This window comes from Phoenix dactylifera, unplaced genomic scaffold (assembly GCF_009389715.1).
Source record: "Phoenix dactylifera cultivar Barhee BC4 unplaced genomic scaffold, palm_55x_up_171113_PBpolish2nd_filt_p 000397F, whole genome shotgun sequence".
Lineage (NCBI taxonomy): Eukaryota > Viridiplantae > Streptophyta > Magnoliopsida > Arecales > Arecaceae > Phoenix > Phoenix dactylifera.
The window spans coordinates 459,514-474,491 of record NW_024067841.1 but is presented as its reverse complement, the minus strand read 5'-3'; the positions used below and the strand labels follow the sequence as shown (position 1 = coordinate 474,491).

Sequence of the window (14,978 nt, the reverse complement as noted above, 5' to 3'; positions counted from 1 at the left end):
ATGAGATCAAAATCTAAAGCAATCCTCCCCTACAACAACATGCAACTACCATAAGCTCGTAGGAACTGAGAAATTTTAGTTCTAGAAGGCAATCTTAAACAAGGTGAGAAGTGTACAATGGTAAGATAAAGTATAATGATTTGAGACATGAAGGTTGTTCGAGCAGAAAAAGTGAGTTGCGTCCCTTTTAGAGGTATTGTTCGCTTTGAAAAAGAGCACCCACTTTTTTAGGACGGTGTTTTCTTCTTACGGCTTTTGTCCTTCAAAAGATGCCTCTAGGAGGAAGAAGTGTTGCCCCTCAATTTAAGGCACAATCTTTTTTACTATTTAATCGATGTGGGACTAAAGATTAGTAGCCTCCCTTTACACCCCTAACAAAAGTTATCCAGAAAGTTGAGTCCCAGATGTCGAGACAGAGAAATGGGTCATAACTAAGACAATATGGAAAAAGAAATATTCTATGATTTACCTTTCTCTGCAGATAAATTGAATCAAAAAACCAGGGAAGCTTATTTATATTTATACGGTTAGAAAGTATAGGGAAAGTAGAAAAAGCTCAATAATCACAATTCACTACCTATGAAAGATCGCAATTCTCATCCAATCCCTTTATCAAATCTCTTGCACCATCACAAATATGGATCACCAACATATACATACAATGACTGAGGCACCTGATCTATTTCACCTTCAGTCTGATACACAAGAGACTACTTTGTTGCACCGTTTTGACAAGGTCGTTCAGTATAGCAATGTTATGTTGCATCAGCTATGTTATTGCTCATTTACTGTGCACCATGGTAGAAATGATTTGATGCAATTCTCAGTGGGTCGTTAGTTCCTTGTAAGTTGAATTCCTCTCTCTCTCTCTCTCTCTCTCCTTGTAAGTTGAATTCCTCTCTCTCTCTCTCTCTCTCTCTCTCTCTCTCTCTCGTGTGTCATGCATCGTAGCACTTTCTCATCGATCTATAAAATTGTTTTCTATCCCAACCAAGTTAGGATTATTGTGAGTTGGCATGCCAAAGTTTTTTTTTTAATTTTTTTATTTTTGTTAGTATAATTTTAGAAATTACAAAACAATCTTTATCATTTTATATTATTTTTTTTAGTTAGCGTGATCTGATATCGTCAGTATTATTTTTCTTTGTCAGCATGATCCTGTATCAATCAGCATTATATTTTTTATCGGCATAATTTTGTTTAAGTGATTTTAAGAATCACATAATAATTTATATCAATAAATATTATTTTTTATTAGCACAATCCTATATCAATTTATATTATTTTTTTATATAGATATAAAATTCAAATGTGACGAAACAAAGAAATAAAATTATTTTTTTTATTGTTATTTTTCTTCTTTTGATATTTTAATAATTTTTAATAATGTGACTCAAATTTGATTAATAAGTTCTGATGGGTCCTCGTAGTAGAAAGATTACCATAATCTTGAAGGTATGGACGAAAAACCAATAGAAGGCAAACACGCTCAGATTTTTTTTTTTTTTTTTTTGGCGTCTAAAAGGTTATAATCCCAACCAAAATGGCTGCATGGTCTCATCGCATCATATGCGTAACCTGAGGCAAATCAACGTCATCCGGCAACTTCCCGCGTTATTTTTGATCGTTTTCTTAATATAGTATCTAATCGACACGCATTTTGTTTTCTTGCTGTCTAAAAGCGAGCGCTGTACCCTACGGTCTCTACCATACAGCTCTTTGAATTAATTATCTCAGTCCTGAGCGCATCTGAACCATTCAATTGGTGGACACTTAGTTCATTTCAATCACACATGATTCGATCCCATCATACGATGTTGAAATGCACTCCTTTTGGCTAATGACTCCAAGGCTTGTGATTCGGTGGATAGATAAATTCACTTTAATTCTATTTTTTAATTTATATAAATTGCATTTGTACTTTTATTTCTTGAAAACATCTCTTCTGACCTTTATTAAACCATCATGCCCCTATTCTCGTAAGGATGCATGCATCCAACCAAGCAGATGCACACAATTAATAGATGCATCCATGATGCATGTCCATGGATGGGCAAAAATATCTTTTTATGAGATAAAATTGATATTTTTTTCCCAGAAAGGTGAAGAGATGTTCACCGCTTTATAGATTGAATCATATTTGTCTGTTATTATGCTTGGAATAATAAAATAATGGTATAATCTTTTCTCTGAGAAAATAATGTTGTAATCTTTGAGCAGCTATTTTGTCAAAAATTGCTATAATTATTTTTATTGTTAATATATGTTATTTTCCATTGCAGCGGTCATAACTCTATCCTGAATCGTTGAAAAACAAAGACATTTGATAGATCTGAAATTTTTTAGCTGATTTACTTCAAATCATCCTCAAAAGCCCATGCGTTGGCTGCGCTATCTAAGTCATTTATTACCATTATGTTCCTTTTCTTTTCTTTTTTGGTACAGTATTATGATATTATCGCACTGTTCTACTTGACCCTATCAAATCCCGATGGACTGGACGAAATCTAACAAAAATTAGGTCAAAAAATTCATGTCCCAGCCCTTAAACTTAGAACCTACCTGGCCAATCCAATGGGACCCCCAAAATTAAAGCCAATTAGGGTTTGAACCTAGATCTGGATCAAGTTTGAAGACAAAACAATTATTCACCCGTTTGTTGTCCTCCGAGCAAATAACGCCATTGTACTACTTACGAAACACTTAGCATCTGACAGTAATCTTGTCTCTTGAGGCCGTTATCGTGGGACAACAATTATTTATTGATTCTAACCTTTGGGTCCCAGCCATCTATTTGGTTAGGTGGCTACAGCTGAGCCGTGACATAGATGGTACATATACCTGCAGCATCAAATGAGCCCTACCCTGATGGATTAAACTAAGACATGTCCCTTTAACTAGGCATTCTTCCTTCTATAAAAATTGACCGACCGCTGGCCTTGCTTTAAATATACTCTCTCCTCATGCTCAAGGAAAGTTGATACAGTGTTAGAGACCCCTTCCTTTGCTAGGGATGCACACACACTCTCTCTCTCCCTCTGAGATATATCTTATGGATAAAAAGACTTGAACATCTTTATATGGAGAGGACTTATGCATGGTTCCTTGTGCTCAAGATCATGGAGTTCATTCCTCTGAACAATACAATAATACTGATCCTTAATTTTTTTTTTAAAAAAAAAGTTGAGCTGCCTGCATCTGATCTAGTTAAAAGCTCACTAAATACCTTATAAATGCTTCTACCAAACAGAAAAGAAAAGAAAAGAAAAATTATATAAATTATGAAGCTATAACTTTGCCATGTTAGAGAGTGAAGTAAATGCTCTTGCAGATATATCAGAACTTCTTTGCATGCTTTCCTCTCTGGGCTGATTGGAATTACGACGTTGGCACGTCCAGTTTTCCGTCATGCATGCCTAGCTGATTTACTTTAACAGCGCAAGGTTTCGGTTTCGGTTTCAGTTTCAGCCTGTCATGGTCAAATATGGGTCTGTTTACTACTGCTTGATTAAAAAGTGGGGAAGGTTAAGGCTGGCAAGCTCATCAGCATATGATGCGATCCCAAGTTATATCATTATTCTACTATTACTCTTATTCTTTTGTTGTTGGAAATGGCCACAGCACAACGTCAAACGTTGTCACAATCCGAAATCATAACGTGCCATGTTTCAATACGAAGCAACATGTAATAACTTGCTTCATTCGCCAATTAAAAGGAGATTGGTTGGGAGGTTAGAGTTCACATCATCTCCATAACACACCACACTACTCACCATGCATGACATTATTAAATCAAAGAAAAGGATAGAGATAAGGTACTTTGACACCGTCCAAAGCAAGTTTACCTGCTTCCAATCAAGGTCTAGCTTCTTGCGTGCTCGATAAACAACATTGGATTACTGAAATTTTCATAAGAAGCACTGTTCTGGTGTTGATCCGAAATGATCGAACGGTGTGCAGGAGGTCCCTCATTGAGATGACTCCTGCACGTAGTGGTACAAATGAGCTGAGTGGACCTGAATACAATTAACTTGTGTCTGGTTAGATCTAGAACAAGGCTATACTCAAAATTCATAGAGTTAACTACCAGGCCTACATATGCCAACTAGAATTAAAATTCATAGAGTTAAGACTTTGGTCAAGCTAGACTCATTTCCAGCCTACCAGCACCCACCTTCTTTTCTTCCTCTCTCCCCTTTTTGCATGCACTGATGAGAAGACCCATGAAGAACAATCTTTTTTTTTTAAAACCCTTTTTGATGGGGAGTTTCCTACTACCACCGTTGATTAATTGGTCTCGATACTTTTCTATTCTTTTTAGCCTATGTATGGTTCAAAATGAGAGGAAACAGGAATAGAAATGACTATATCTCTTGAAAAGTCATGTCACAAGTTATTTCTATTTTCATTTGATTACAATTTTTGGAATGACTTTTGATGTAAGATTATTTTTTTTATTCAGAAAGAAAAAACATGCATGAATGATGGCTTTGTCTTGTGGATAGCTTATGATAGACTCCATTGAAATAATCATCCTAGCGTAAATAACTTTGATCGATATAACCATGTTTAACTTATGCTTGTTTTCCAAAAACTTGTTTAATATTTCGTTCCTGAACAAAGTATTAACCTAGAAGAACACAATATAGCAGGCACATCCATTGAGTTTGAGTGACCTCTCTGAAGTTAATCTCTATGAGACTATAACCAGAGTCTAGACTAGTTTTAAGGTAAGGAGGAAATCTCATTTATGTGTTGATGAATCTAGACCAACCACGTTCTCTTTTAATCCTCCACTTAATCCAGAAACAAGATAAATACACCATTACAAAGCTAAGATTGAAAAGAGTGAAACATATCATCACCCATCCCCTGGCCATATTAAGGTGAATTTTGATGGTAGTCTGTCAGAGGAAGATGCTTGCGCGGGCTTTGTTTATGTGATCAGGAATCATGAGTCCGGACTGATTGTAGTAGGCGGACGCCGCACTTTTGAGTTATCAGTCTTCAGGGCGGAGCTCAGGGCCGCCTGAGAGGAAGTCTCCTATGCGAGGCGAGTTCTGGGAGCCCGAAGCATCTTTCTGAAAGGGGATTGCGGAGGTGATTGAGTGGATTTTTTTGGAGAGGCCGGGAGTGCCCGACCACCCACTTCTACAGGACATCAGACGGCTACTGAGGAAGTGTGACGTCTCTCATGTTGTGCACGCGTTTCGAAAGACGAATAGAGCTGTTGATTGGGTTGCCTCCTATGTTGCCCATTATTCTGATGATATTCTATGGACCTGCTCTGCACTTGTTTTGCCACCTTTGTATAGCATTTTGTCTAGTGACTCAGATGGTAGTGCTTATGAGACTGTTATGAACCGCCGATCTTAAAAAAAAGAAAAAGAAAAAGAAGAAGAAGGGGAAAAGAAGAAGAAGAAGAAGAAACATATCATCGTTTTTCTTTTCTTTTCTTTTGGATACATATACATTTCCTTTTCGATGAGAGCCGATCGGCAGCCATGTGTCTCATGCAGCTGCTTCACAGATGACTCAAACAAATCCGACGTAGAAACTCCATCCCTCGTTTGGTGTCGCGCTCACGAGCTCTTCTCGCTTGCCGCCAAGAATACTAAAAAAGATAAATAAAGGACAAGGAATTGAGATGGTGTCCCCATCGATTCCCCCCAAAGTCCAGGCCCTCCACCTCCTTCTCCTTCTCCTTCTCCTTCTCCTTCTCTCCAAAGCCCCCAAACCGCCTCCCATTCCTTCCCCAATCCACCATGCGACCAAACCCTGACCCTCATCCTCACCCTTCTGTCATCACATCATAATCCCTCTTTCTCTCTCTGTCATGGCCCGCTTCCACCTCCACCTCGGCTTCCAGCACTCCCCTCCGCTCTCCCTCCCCTCCCGCACTTCCGAGGAGGAGGAGGACGAAGGGGAATGCCCGGTTTCGTCGCCGTTGATGGTGGCGGGAGGAGGACAGAGGGAGGGGCACGGCGGCGGCGGCGGCGGCGGAGGGGGAGGACATCAGTTCTCAATCGTGGCGGCGGTGGCGGCGGCGCTGAGGAAGTCGCTGGTGATGTGCAGCGTGGGCGCGGTGCCGGAGGACCGGGGCTGCCCCTCGTCCATGGAGATCGGCTGGCCCACCGACGTGCGCCACATTTCTCACGTGACCTTCGACCGCTTCGGTGGCTTCCTCGGCTTGCCCGTGGAGTTCGAGCCCGAGGTTCCCGAGAGTGTTCCCAGCGCCAGGTCCGGTTCAACCTCCTAAAACATTGATCCTTGATTCTCTTCTTCTTTTTTTTTTGCTTTCTGTTTCTAATGCGAATGATTTATCCTTTTGTTGTCTCTGTGGACTTGTTAAAAGAAAATAAAAAATGGCGATATGTGTTGGAATTGAGGTGCAATTTGAAGTCTTTTGAACTGCAACATTAAGCTTTTGTTCCAGAATGGCCTGTTTCTTGTAAGTCTTTGCTTTTTCCGTATCAATTTTAGAGCTGATTTCAGCAAGACCAGTGCTAGGCTGGACTCCAGAATTACCAGACTTTGATTGGGAACTTATTGATAGTTTCCTGGAAATTTTCTGAACCTCTTTTCATTGTGTGTATAATATATTACGATTGGGAAAATTTTATCCGTCTTTCGTCTCCTTTTTTTTTCTCTTGGTTGCTCCTCTTTACTCTTGTCCCCCCTCATCTTTGTTATTTTCAAAAGCGTTGAGTTGCATTGAAATTTAGATAAAACATCTTTTTTTTGCTTTCTTTTTTCCTGATCTTTTTTCAATCCAGTCAGGTACAGGATGCAAAAAATTTATTTTGGTTAATAATTTTTTTCGGGTGTTTCAATTGAACCATGATTCTTATGATAACCCTGACTGATGCCATTTGCTGTGACATTCTCGTTTTTCATATGTTCCAGTGGCAGATATACTTGCCATTTGCAATAACAGTTGGATCAATTCATATGGTTGGCCTGGTGGGGGAGCCAGGAATTTGCTCCAGGGGGCAACAAGAAAGATCAATGATCAGTGAATCAAACATCTTAATTTAGTGAGGCTAAATTTATGGAAACAAATGTTATGTTCACTTTATGGAGGAAATCAATGTATCCTAGTTCACTATGCTAATATTCACATTAGGACTTCAACAGTTTAAAAAGGTACCGGTTTAGTGTGTTTCCTTATTATCCTAGTCGCAAACAAATACAAAGTAATTAAGTTTTATAAATGCAAACTTAAATACGAAGATAATAATTCTTATGATTGTAAGGGATATCAACCCATTTATGAGGGGGGGAAACTAGGATTTTTTCCCCATATTATTGAGTTATTTACATTATTGTTCTAAATGATTGAAATCTTAAAAGTTAAACTTAATAATAAATAATCATGGACTTAATAAATCTACAAGAGGAATTATTTTTACCAAACAAAAAAAAAAGATCATGGAAAAGGGCTTACCTCGCTTGTGATCCCAGAAGTTAAAATAGAACAGAGTTAAAGATATTTGGACCCATGAGGGAATGACCTCCGCTCGGCCATCGCACCCCCTCCCCTTATCTCTGTTGCTCTATATAAAAGGTTCCCAAGAATAAGTAGTGAGATAACTCTTCTTAATCCCACAATCAATGTAAAAAATTGTGGGATCTTTGAAAAACATGCAGATAAGTAGAACATTCATATCCTAAGATTAGTCTTTAATTTAGGAACGGTTATCATCTACAAATGGTGTCTAAGAAAGTAAGACTAGATAAAGATCAAGAATAGATAAAAATCATGTTTCGGATTTTAAGGATTCTTCACATTTTTACTAATCTATGTTTTTAGTGGGGGCAAGTTCACATCACACGATCCCGAACTTGAACTAAAACCAATTTCTTTTTTCTGTTTTTGGGTGGGGGATTACTCCCCCCTCGGCTCCGGTGCTTGGGCCATTTGCTACACTTGTGTTGTTTTCTATAGCTTTCCTTCATGAGCAGTAGGTGTATTAAAGATCTGTATAAAATATTGTAGCTAGTCCAAAATGTGAATGGAATGGAATGTTGCAAGTAGCACTCAGATAATGAGAAAAAACTTACTTAAAAAATTCATTTCACAGATTTTATTCAATAATCTACTTAAGTTTTAATACTAAGAATTTCAGATAACAAATTTTACAAAATTTAGATTATGAATGGAAAGTGATACAGATAGTTAGAATAGTATGTTGTGTTGTGTAAGTACTAACTATGCATTACAATATACGTATGTTGTGTGTGCTGAATATTGATGTATTCTTTAATTTTAGTACGAGTGCATACAGTAAAAGATTACATAGAATTTGCACATAGATGCATGGCATGATTATTTGGTTATTGTGTTGAAAGTGTTAATGTTTTGGCTGCATTTTTAGAAATCAGATTATCTAGTAATTTTGGCTTTTACTGTTCAGTTCTCATTGTATTAGAGCTAGTATGGAAGTGCATGAGTTAGCATGCAGCTCTAGATACTGCTCTGTGGACACCAACTTAGTTATTGCTCAACTCTTATTGTTTGATTATTGAATCAACATATCTAGACAAGCAGTGCCATTTCTGGTGCAAACTGTTAGGCACTTAGGCTATGGAAGTGATTGGCCAATGGTGGTTTTAGAAAAGGTACAAAAATCAACTGAATGTTGGGCTGTTGGGCATATTATCGTGGAGGTCTCGGATCTGCTATGCTATCCATTCAGAAATTGCTCTCCAAAGTCATTATTTCATACCCTCTTTTATCATGCAGTAAACAGGATTAACAACTAGTAGTTTCTCTTTTCGGCTACCCTTAGCTGTCATGAATGCACATTGGTTGATGAGGTCTCCAATCTTCTTGTGGCCTTTTGGAGACTAACATCCAATCTATATCCGTATTTGTCAACTCCTTGGCTCTGCCTGGTTCTAACTTCTGAATCAAGTTGGTTTGATTTGGCTGTCTGTGGCTGCGAGTAATAGAATCCAGTAAATGACTCGAAATCCGATACATTTATGGATCCTACTCCATATGCGAGGTTATTTGTAGCTTGCATGCCCCTAAATATGTTTTTGATTTTACAATTTTTCAATATTTATTTTTTTTAAAAAATATATATTTAATCCAAAAATATATTTTTAATTTTTAAAATAAAATATAATTCGAATTTTAAAATTTTTTATGTTAGTGTGTAGATCATCTATAGATCTACAATATAGAAAAAAATAAGCCTAAATCAAAAATTTTGGCATAATGTCTTCTTATTTTGCAATTTTTGAGCTATTTTTTTTTAAGCTCCCCCAAAAAAAGAGCGATTGAGATAGGAGAGAGGAAGTACATCTTATTTAGCCATGGATCTTTCTTTTGATAGCCTAAATCGGTGTTGTTTTTGGATTATTTGGGAAGTGGAAGTGGCGGAGAGAGCCGCCGCTTTCAAAATATTATTGTTGGAAAGGCCTTCGGCCTTCCCAACAGACACATGATGCTTTAAAAAGCATCAGGTGCAGTCCACAGTGTCAACCTGCTTCGGAATCGGGTTGATTCGGTACGAACCGGCCGGTTTGCACGGAGTCTGCATTGAATCGATTAGTTCCGGCCAGTTCGGACACTTATCGGCCGGTTTCGGTCGGTAAAGGAAAGGCTCTGGCCGGCTTGGTAGAGGTTTCGGCTAGTATGGGGCCGGAACCAAATGTATTAGGCGAACCGACCTAGTTTCGCACTGGGTCAGTTCGACACTGCCTGAACCGGGCGGTTCGGCCCGGTTTGGCAGACCTTGGTTGAGACAATACTATAACCACTTATTTAATGTGCCTTTGAGTGGAGACACCACTACATTAAATCATTTGGTTTGAATCCAAAGTTTTAAGTGTTGGCGGAAACTGATCCATTTAAGCTAGAACTGAACTGGTCAACTTAAATGTTTCAGGTTTTCAGCTAGTTTCAGTCAATTTCTAACTAGTTATTACAACTTTTGGTGATTTCAGCTAGTCAAGGTTGAAATTGATCACAGATGGTTTATTTAATCATTATATGTCTTTCTAATGTTATTTTGGGACAATATCTTCATCTCTTTAAATATGTTTTTCTGGTCATTGACTAGATTTTACAAAGGTAGGCTTTAACTTAAACAGTAGCATTCCTCATATGTTTGAAAATACTCATAGTTTGTCACTACAAATTCCTAGTAGTACTCACTAGTTTTTTGTCATGGGAAAGAAACAGATGAATTCAGTACATTTTATTTGCAAATCAAATGTAAATAATGGAAAGTAAAACTGAAAAGATGACAAACCATCATGTCCATATATAAATGGTTTTCTTCAAAATATCTTTTCAAAGCTTCAAAAGTTAACCTGTAAGTAGTGGCTATTATTTTATGGTTCATAAGTCTAGCCTCCAAGATTATTTTACAAATTTTTGAGAACATTGGAAGCAATTGAAAATTCGTTTTCCAAAAACAAGGAGAAATTGGACCCCTTTTTTCAGATGCAAGAGATACTTTTTGAGTTTTTGAGAGCTATTTTGAGAAAAAAAGATGAGAAAAGAGTATCTGGAGTAGATTATGCCCCATTGGATTGTATTCATAAGAAAAAACCTTGGATTTGTAATCTTTTTTGAGCTCATAATTTGTAAACATTGTTAAAGGCAAATTGTTTTTGTCTCCAAAGATCATGCCTTACTTTCCCCCATTCTAATTATTTTCAATTTTGTCTTTTATTTTATTGAAGTGTGATCATGATCCGGTTCATACTTTATTGTGATTTTCCTATGTAAAAGATCCTAATGGACAATATGTTCTCATATTTTCTTTGCAGTGTTAGTGTATTTGGAGTTTCTGCCAAATCTATGCAATGTTCTTATGATACAAGAGGGAATAGCGTGCCAACAATTTTGCTTCTGATGCAGAGGGCCTTGTATTCACAAGGAGGCCTTCAGGTAAGTTCTGTACTATTGGAATTTGCTGACAGATGGTGATATTATTTGTAAGATCTGTCAGAATTGATACCATTCCTCTTTTATTTGAAGGCTGAAGGAATTTTTAGAATTAATGCCGAAAATAGTCAAGAAGCATATGTTAGAGACCAATTGAATAGAGGAATTGTGCCACCTGGAACTGATTTTCATTGTCTAGCTGGTCTGATAAAGGTAACCATCATCTTCCAAAGTTATTGCTGTAATCTTGATCATCAGTTTCTTTGAGTTTTGCAGTTAGTCCATATTTTTTCACCATGTTCTTTGAGTTTTGCTTTACCTGTCACCATCGTGACATATCCATTCATCCTTTATACAAGTGTTATAATACATTTTCTGGGAAATATTACTACAACCACTCTATGCACCACTGATACATTATCAAGAATCCACCTATGTATTGCTCTGACTTATATCAAGCTCTAGAATTTGGACAAATTCTATGAGCTCTCTCAAGTAGAAAATTTGGTTCCTAATATGCTGCCTAAAGAACTGAAGGGCCTATATGCTCACGAAATGGTGATGACTTTGTTCCAAGTTCTTTGCATTTTGACTGGGCTGCACCTTTACATTCTTGTCAAGTTATCAGCATTTCCATTGTCTGGTTTTCTAAGTTCTTGTGAGGGCAATCAATGTGGTACAAATTGCTGAAGTGCTGATAATGTAGACACCTAATAAGCAAAATATACCAGAAAAAATTTGAGAAATCTAGAATAAAGCATATTAATAATGTAGTTATCATGCAAAGAATAACTTTGCTATTATCATTCTGGAGCAATTAAAACCTTAAGATTAGGGCTCTAAGCTGGCCGGTTCTAATTGGATCCATCCAGGACTCATATTTAAGGCAAACGGGATGAGTTCTTGATCCAAAGCTAACAAGAACAACATGATCCCTCTTGGATTTGATCCATATTATTGATCAAGTTTAGACTCATCTGCTATCCTTTTTAAGGATTCAAATTATCTATTCGTGGAACTCACCAATTTGTAACACTACATATATGGGTATGGGGTTCATATCTAAGTTAGCTTTTTGTGAAACTAATAATTTTTATCAACTTTGTGATTAGAGATCTAGCTTACCTGGATTGTAAAGAATCCTTTTTCTGCCCAGCCCTTTCTCACTGCTAGTTTTCCCTCATTTCTTTCTTTCTTGTATTTTTATCATATCTTTGTAACTGGCATTCTTTTTTCAAATAAACTTCTCAAACATAATGTATGTGGTAATTAACTTTGCATTTTGAAGCTAATTGTGATAATGTTATTCTTGCCCCCATCTGGTCTTGTCTCTGGAGAAGCTCGCTTTAATAATAAACATGGCCTTGGTAGAGAGTGCAGCTCTGGCTATGGATGCAGTGCAAAGGCGCAAAAAATGGGCATCTTGTAACAAATCTGTGTGTCTAAAGATACATGACTAGTGTGAGTAGACCTATCTACCATATGCATAGCAAACAGTAATAATGAGGTCTAGCAAAAAAAAACAGTAATAATGAGAATTTTGAGAAGGTCCGTGATCCATGTGATATGATTAGGTTTGCATGTACTGATTAAGTCCACTGGAAATTTAGACCCATTTTCTGTTGTGGGTCAAAATAAAGAAAAGGGACTAGATTATTCAACCCACTATTACTAAATAACCAACTAAAAAGAAATGGTCAAATTTTTTGGATCTGATCCAGCTAAATGAGACCCAAACTGACCAGTAGCACAAAATTACCAGTTTCAAACTGTGATCAGGTCTGGATTGAAAAGTGGTAGCCCTTCTATGAGACTGAATTCTGTCCAGAGCATGATTAACCTTGTCTGAATTGGATCTTTTTGCAGTGAGATAGGAACACTTAAGCATAATTTTGGCAGCTTCCTTCATGCCTCCACGGAGTGATACGTTGCCGATGTCAGAGTTGATGTAATTGAGCTTTGGCAGCTTAGTCATCAGCCTGATTTTCTAGATGGCTTATAACAGGAAACACGGGTTAAAACTTGAATTATGCGTTTAACTGAACTCATACGAGACGCCACTCTAAAAGCACAAACTTATTGGAAGCTGTTATTTATCTGATTTGCCGAGTTTTCAGAAGGATGCCTGAGAACATGCAGTATGTTCATTTTTAGCATGTTAATTTTCAAATTTCTACATTAGCAATTTAGAGTTGCATCCTGCTGAGCAGGTGGTTTTGATATATTAAATTCTGTTGCAATGTTACCATCTGTTAGTCTGTAGAACAATTGAGAAATTTAGTAAAGGGAAAGAAGCAACGAAGTAAATATTCGGAAAGGGAAGCTAAATGAGGAATGGCCGGCCATATTTTCATTTAATCTGAAAAAACTACTAATGCAAAACTCAATGCTTTAGAGAAAAATAGAAAAATCTACACATTGTGTATCTTAACATTGCACAAGAACAAATAGTGTGAGAATGCACCAAAGCTACACCATTTTCTGAGTTTCAAGATTTTCTATTCAAAATTTATTCTTTGCACGCATATTCCTTTCATATTCTTTTCTTAACTGAATTTTTTTCTTAAATGTTGTTGTAGGCATGGTTTCGGGAACTCCCCACAGGGGTGCTTGACTCACTGACTCCAGATCAGGTGATGCATTGCAACACTGAAGAAGAGTGCTCTCTACTTGCAAGGATGCTTCCACCAACGGAAGCAGCATTGCTTGACTGGGCCATCAATCTGATGGCTGATGTTGTGGAGCATGAACATTCCAACAAGATGAATGCTCGTAATATTGCTATGGTTTTTGCACCAAACATGACTCAGGTTATTAGAAAAAGTTGGATTTTTATCAGTCCAGTTATTCTGCATATAACTCAAAACTGATTGTAAAATGACTGATGTGACATTTCTATTTTTCAGATGGCCGATCCTTTAACTGCATTGATCCATGCAGTTCAGGTAATGAACTTCCTCAAGACGTTGATCATAAAGACACTACAAGAAAGGGAGGAGGCATCTGCAGTGACCAGGATTTTCCATCCCTATTCCGAATCTCCAAGCGACAAGTATGAACCCAATTTAACAAAATCAACTGAAAAATCTATTGTGGGTTCTAATGAGAAAACCATGGGAATGTGTCTTCTTGACAGAACTGCCTTCAGAAAATTCTTGTTCAGTGCAGAACATGCTCCAGACAGTGATGTTGAAGAGAGCTTTCGGAGCTTTGAGAAGAAGAGTGATATTAGTGAGGACCGTGAGTTCATTTCTGGAAAAAGTTCGCCTATTGGTAGTGAGTTAAATGCAACTAAAGATGGGTCTAAAAGTGGACGCTGTCATGGGGATGTAGAAGGCTTATTGGATAGATTGAATTTTAGGAAAGGAGTGAGGAAGCTTTGCAGGCACCCTGTGTTCCAGTTAAACAGGTCCAGCAAGAAATTGGGACAGCTTGGCATTGGAAACTCTAGGGAAGGAAGAGAAGCTTGGGCATGAGGTGTATCGTATAGTGGAAACATGTGTCTCAGTAGTTTTCTATGGTCTTTATTTGTGATTATCTGATGTTTGTGATTGGTCACAGGAATTCAAAAATTTAGTAGGTTAATGTTCATAGTGCATCTGGGATGAGTAGAAAAAATAATAATGTTTAGGCATAGTTAAAGTGGAAGTACCCTGGGGGTGTTCACAATTCTAATTTTTCTCTGTTGGGCTTTAAAACTTTAGTTGTCTTTGAAGTTACCCGTCAGAACTTGTACCTATAAATGCTCCATATTCATGGATTGTATCAAAGAATGGATGAGTTTAAAAGTTTATGTAGAGCTTGGTTAAATGATTCAGCTAGCAGATTGTGACACTATGAGCTCTAAAATATGTGCCAGATATTGGTTATTTGAATTTTGAGACTATAGCCTACCTTTGATTGATTTAATTCTCGTATCTTGGTTCACTTGTTTCACCTGCCATCCAGCACTCGACAAGACTGCATTGCACTTCAAGCTAGCTTCATGCTTGCTACAGCTTATAAATTGATAGGATGCTATAATGAGAACTCCACAGGCTTTTAGAATTTTACACGTCAGATGATTCAAGCC

The 14,978-nt window shown here is 37.4% G+C and overlaps 1 protein-coding gene across 1 annotated transcript; it reads left to right on the top strand.

Annotated features, from left to right (window-relative positions):
• Nucleotides 1–5,653: 5,653 nt before the first annotated feature.
• On the top strand, nucleotides 5,654–14,740 carry LOC120105922 (rho GTPase-activating protein 3-like). Its single transcript, XM_039118709.1, has 5 exons — nucleotides 5,654–6,240; nucleotides 10,789–10,909; nucleotides 11,000–11,119; nucleotides 13,486–13,716; nucleotides 13,813–14,740. The coding sequence occupies exons 1-5, from the start codon at nucleotides 5,837–5,839 to the stop codon at nucleotides 14,380–14,382; spliced, it is 1,446 nt and encodes a 481-aa protein (XP_038974637.1). The 5' UTR covers nucleotides 5,654–5,836; the 3' UTR covers nucleotides 14,383–14,740.
• Nucleotides 14,741–14,978: the final 238 nt, after the last annotated feature.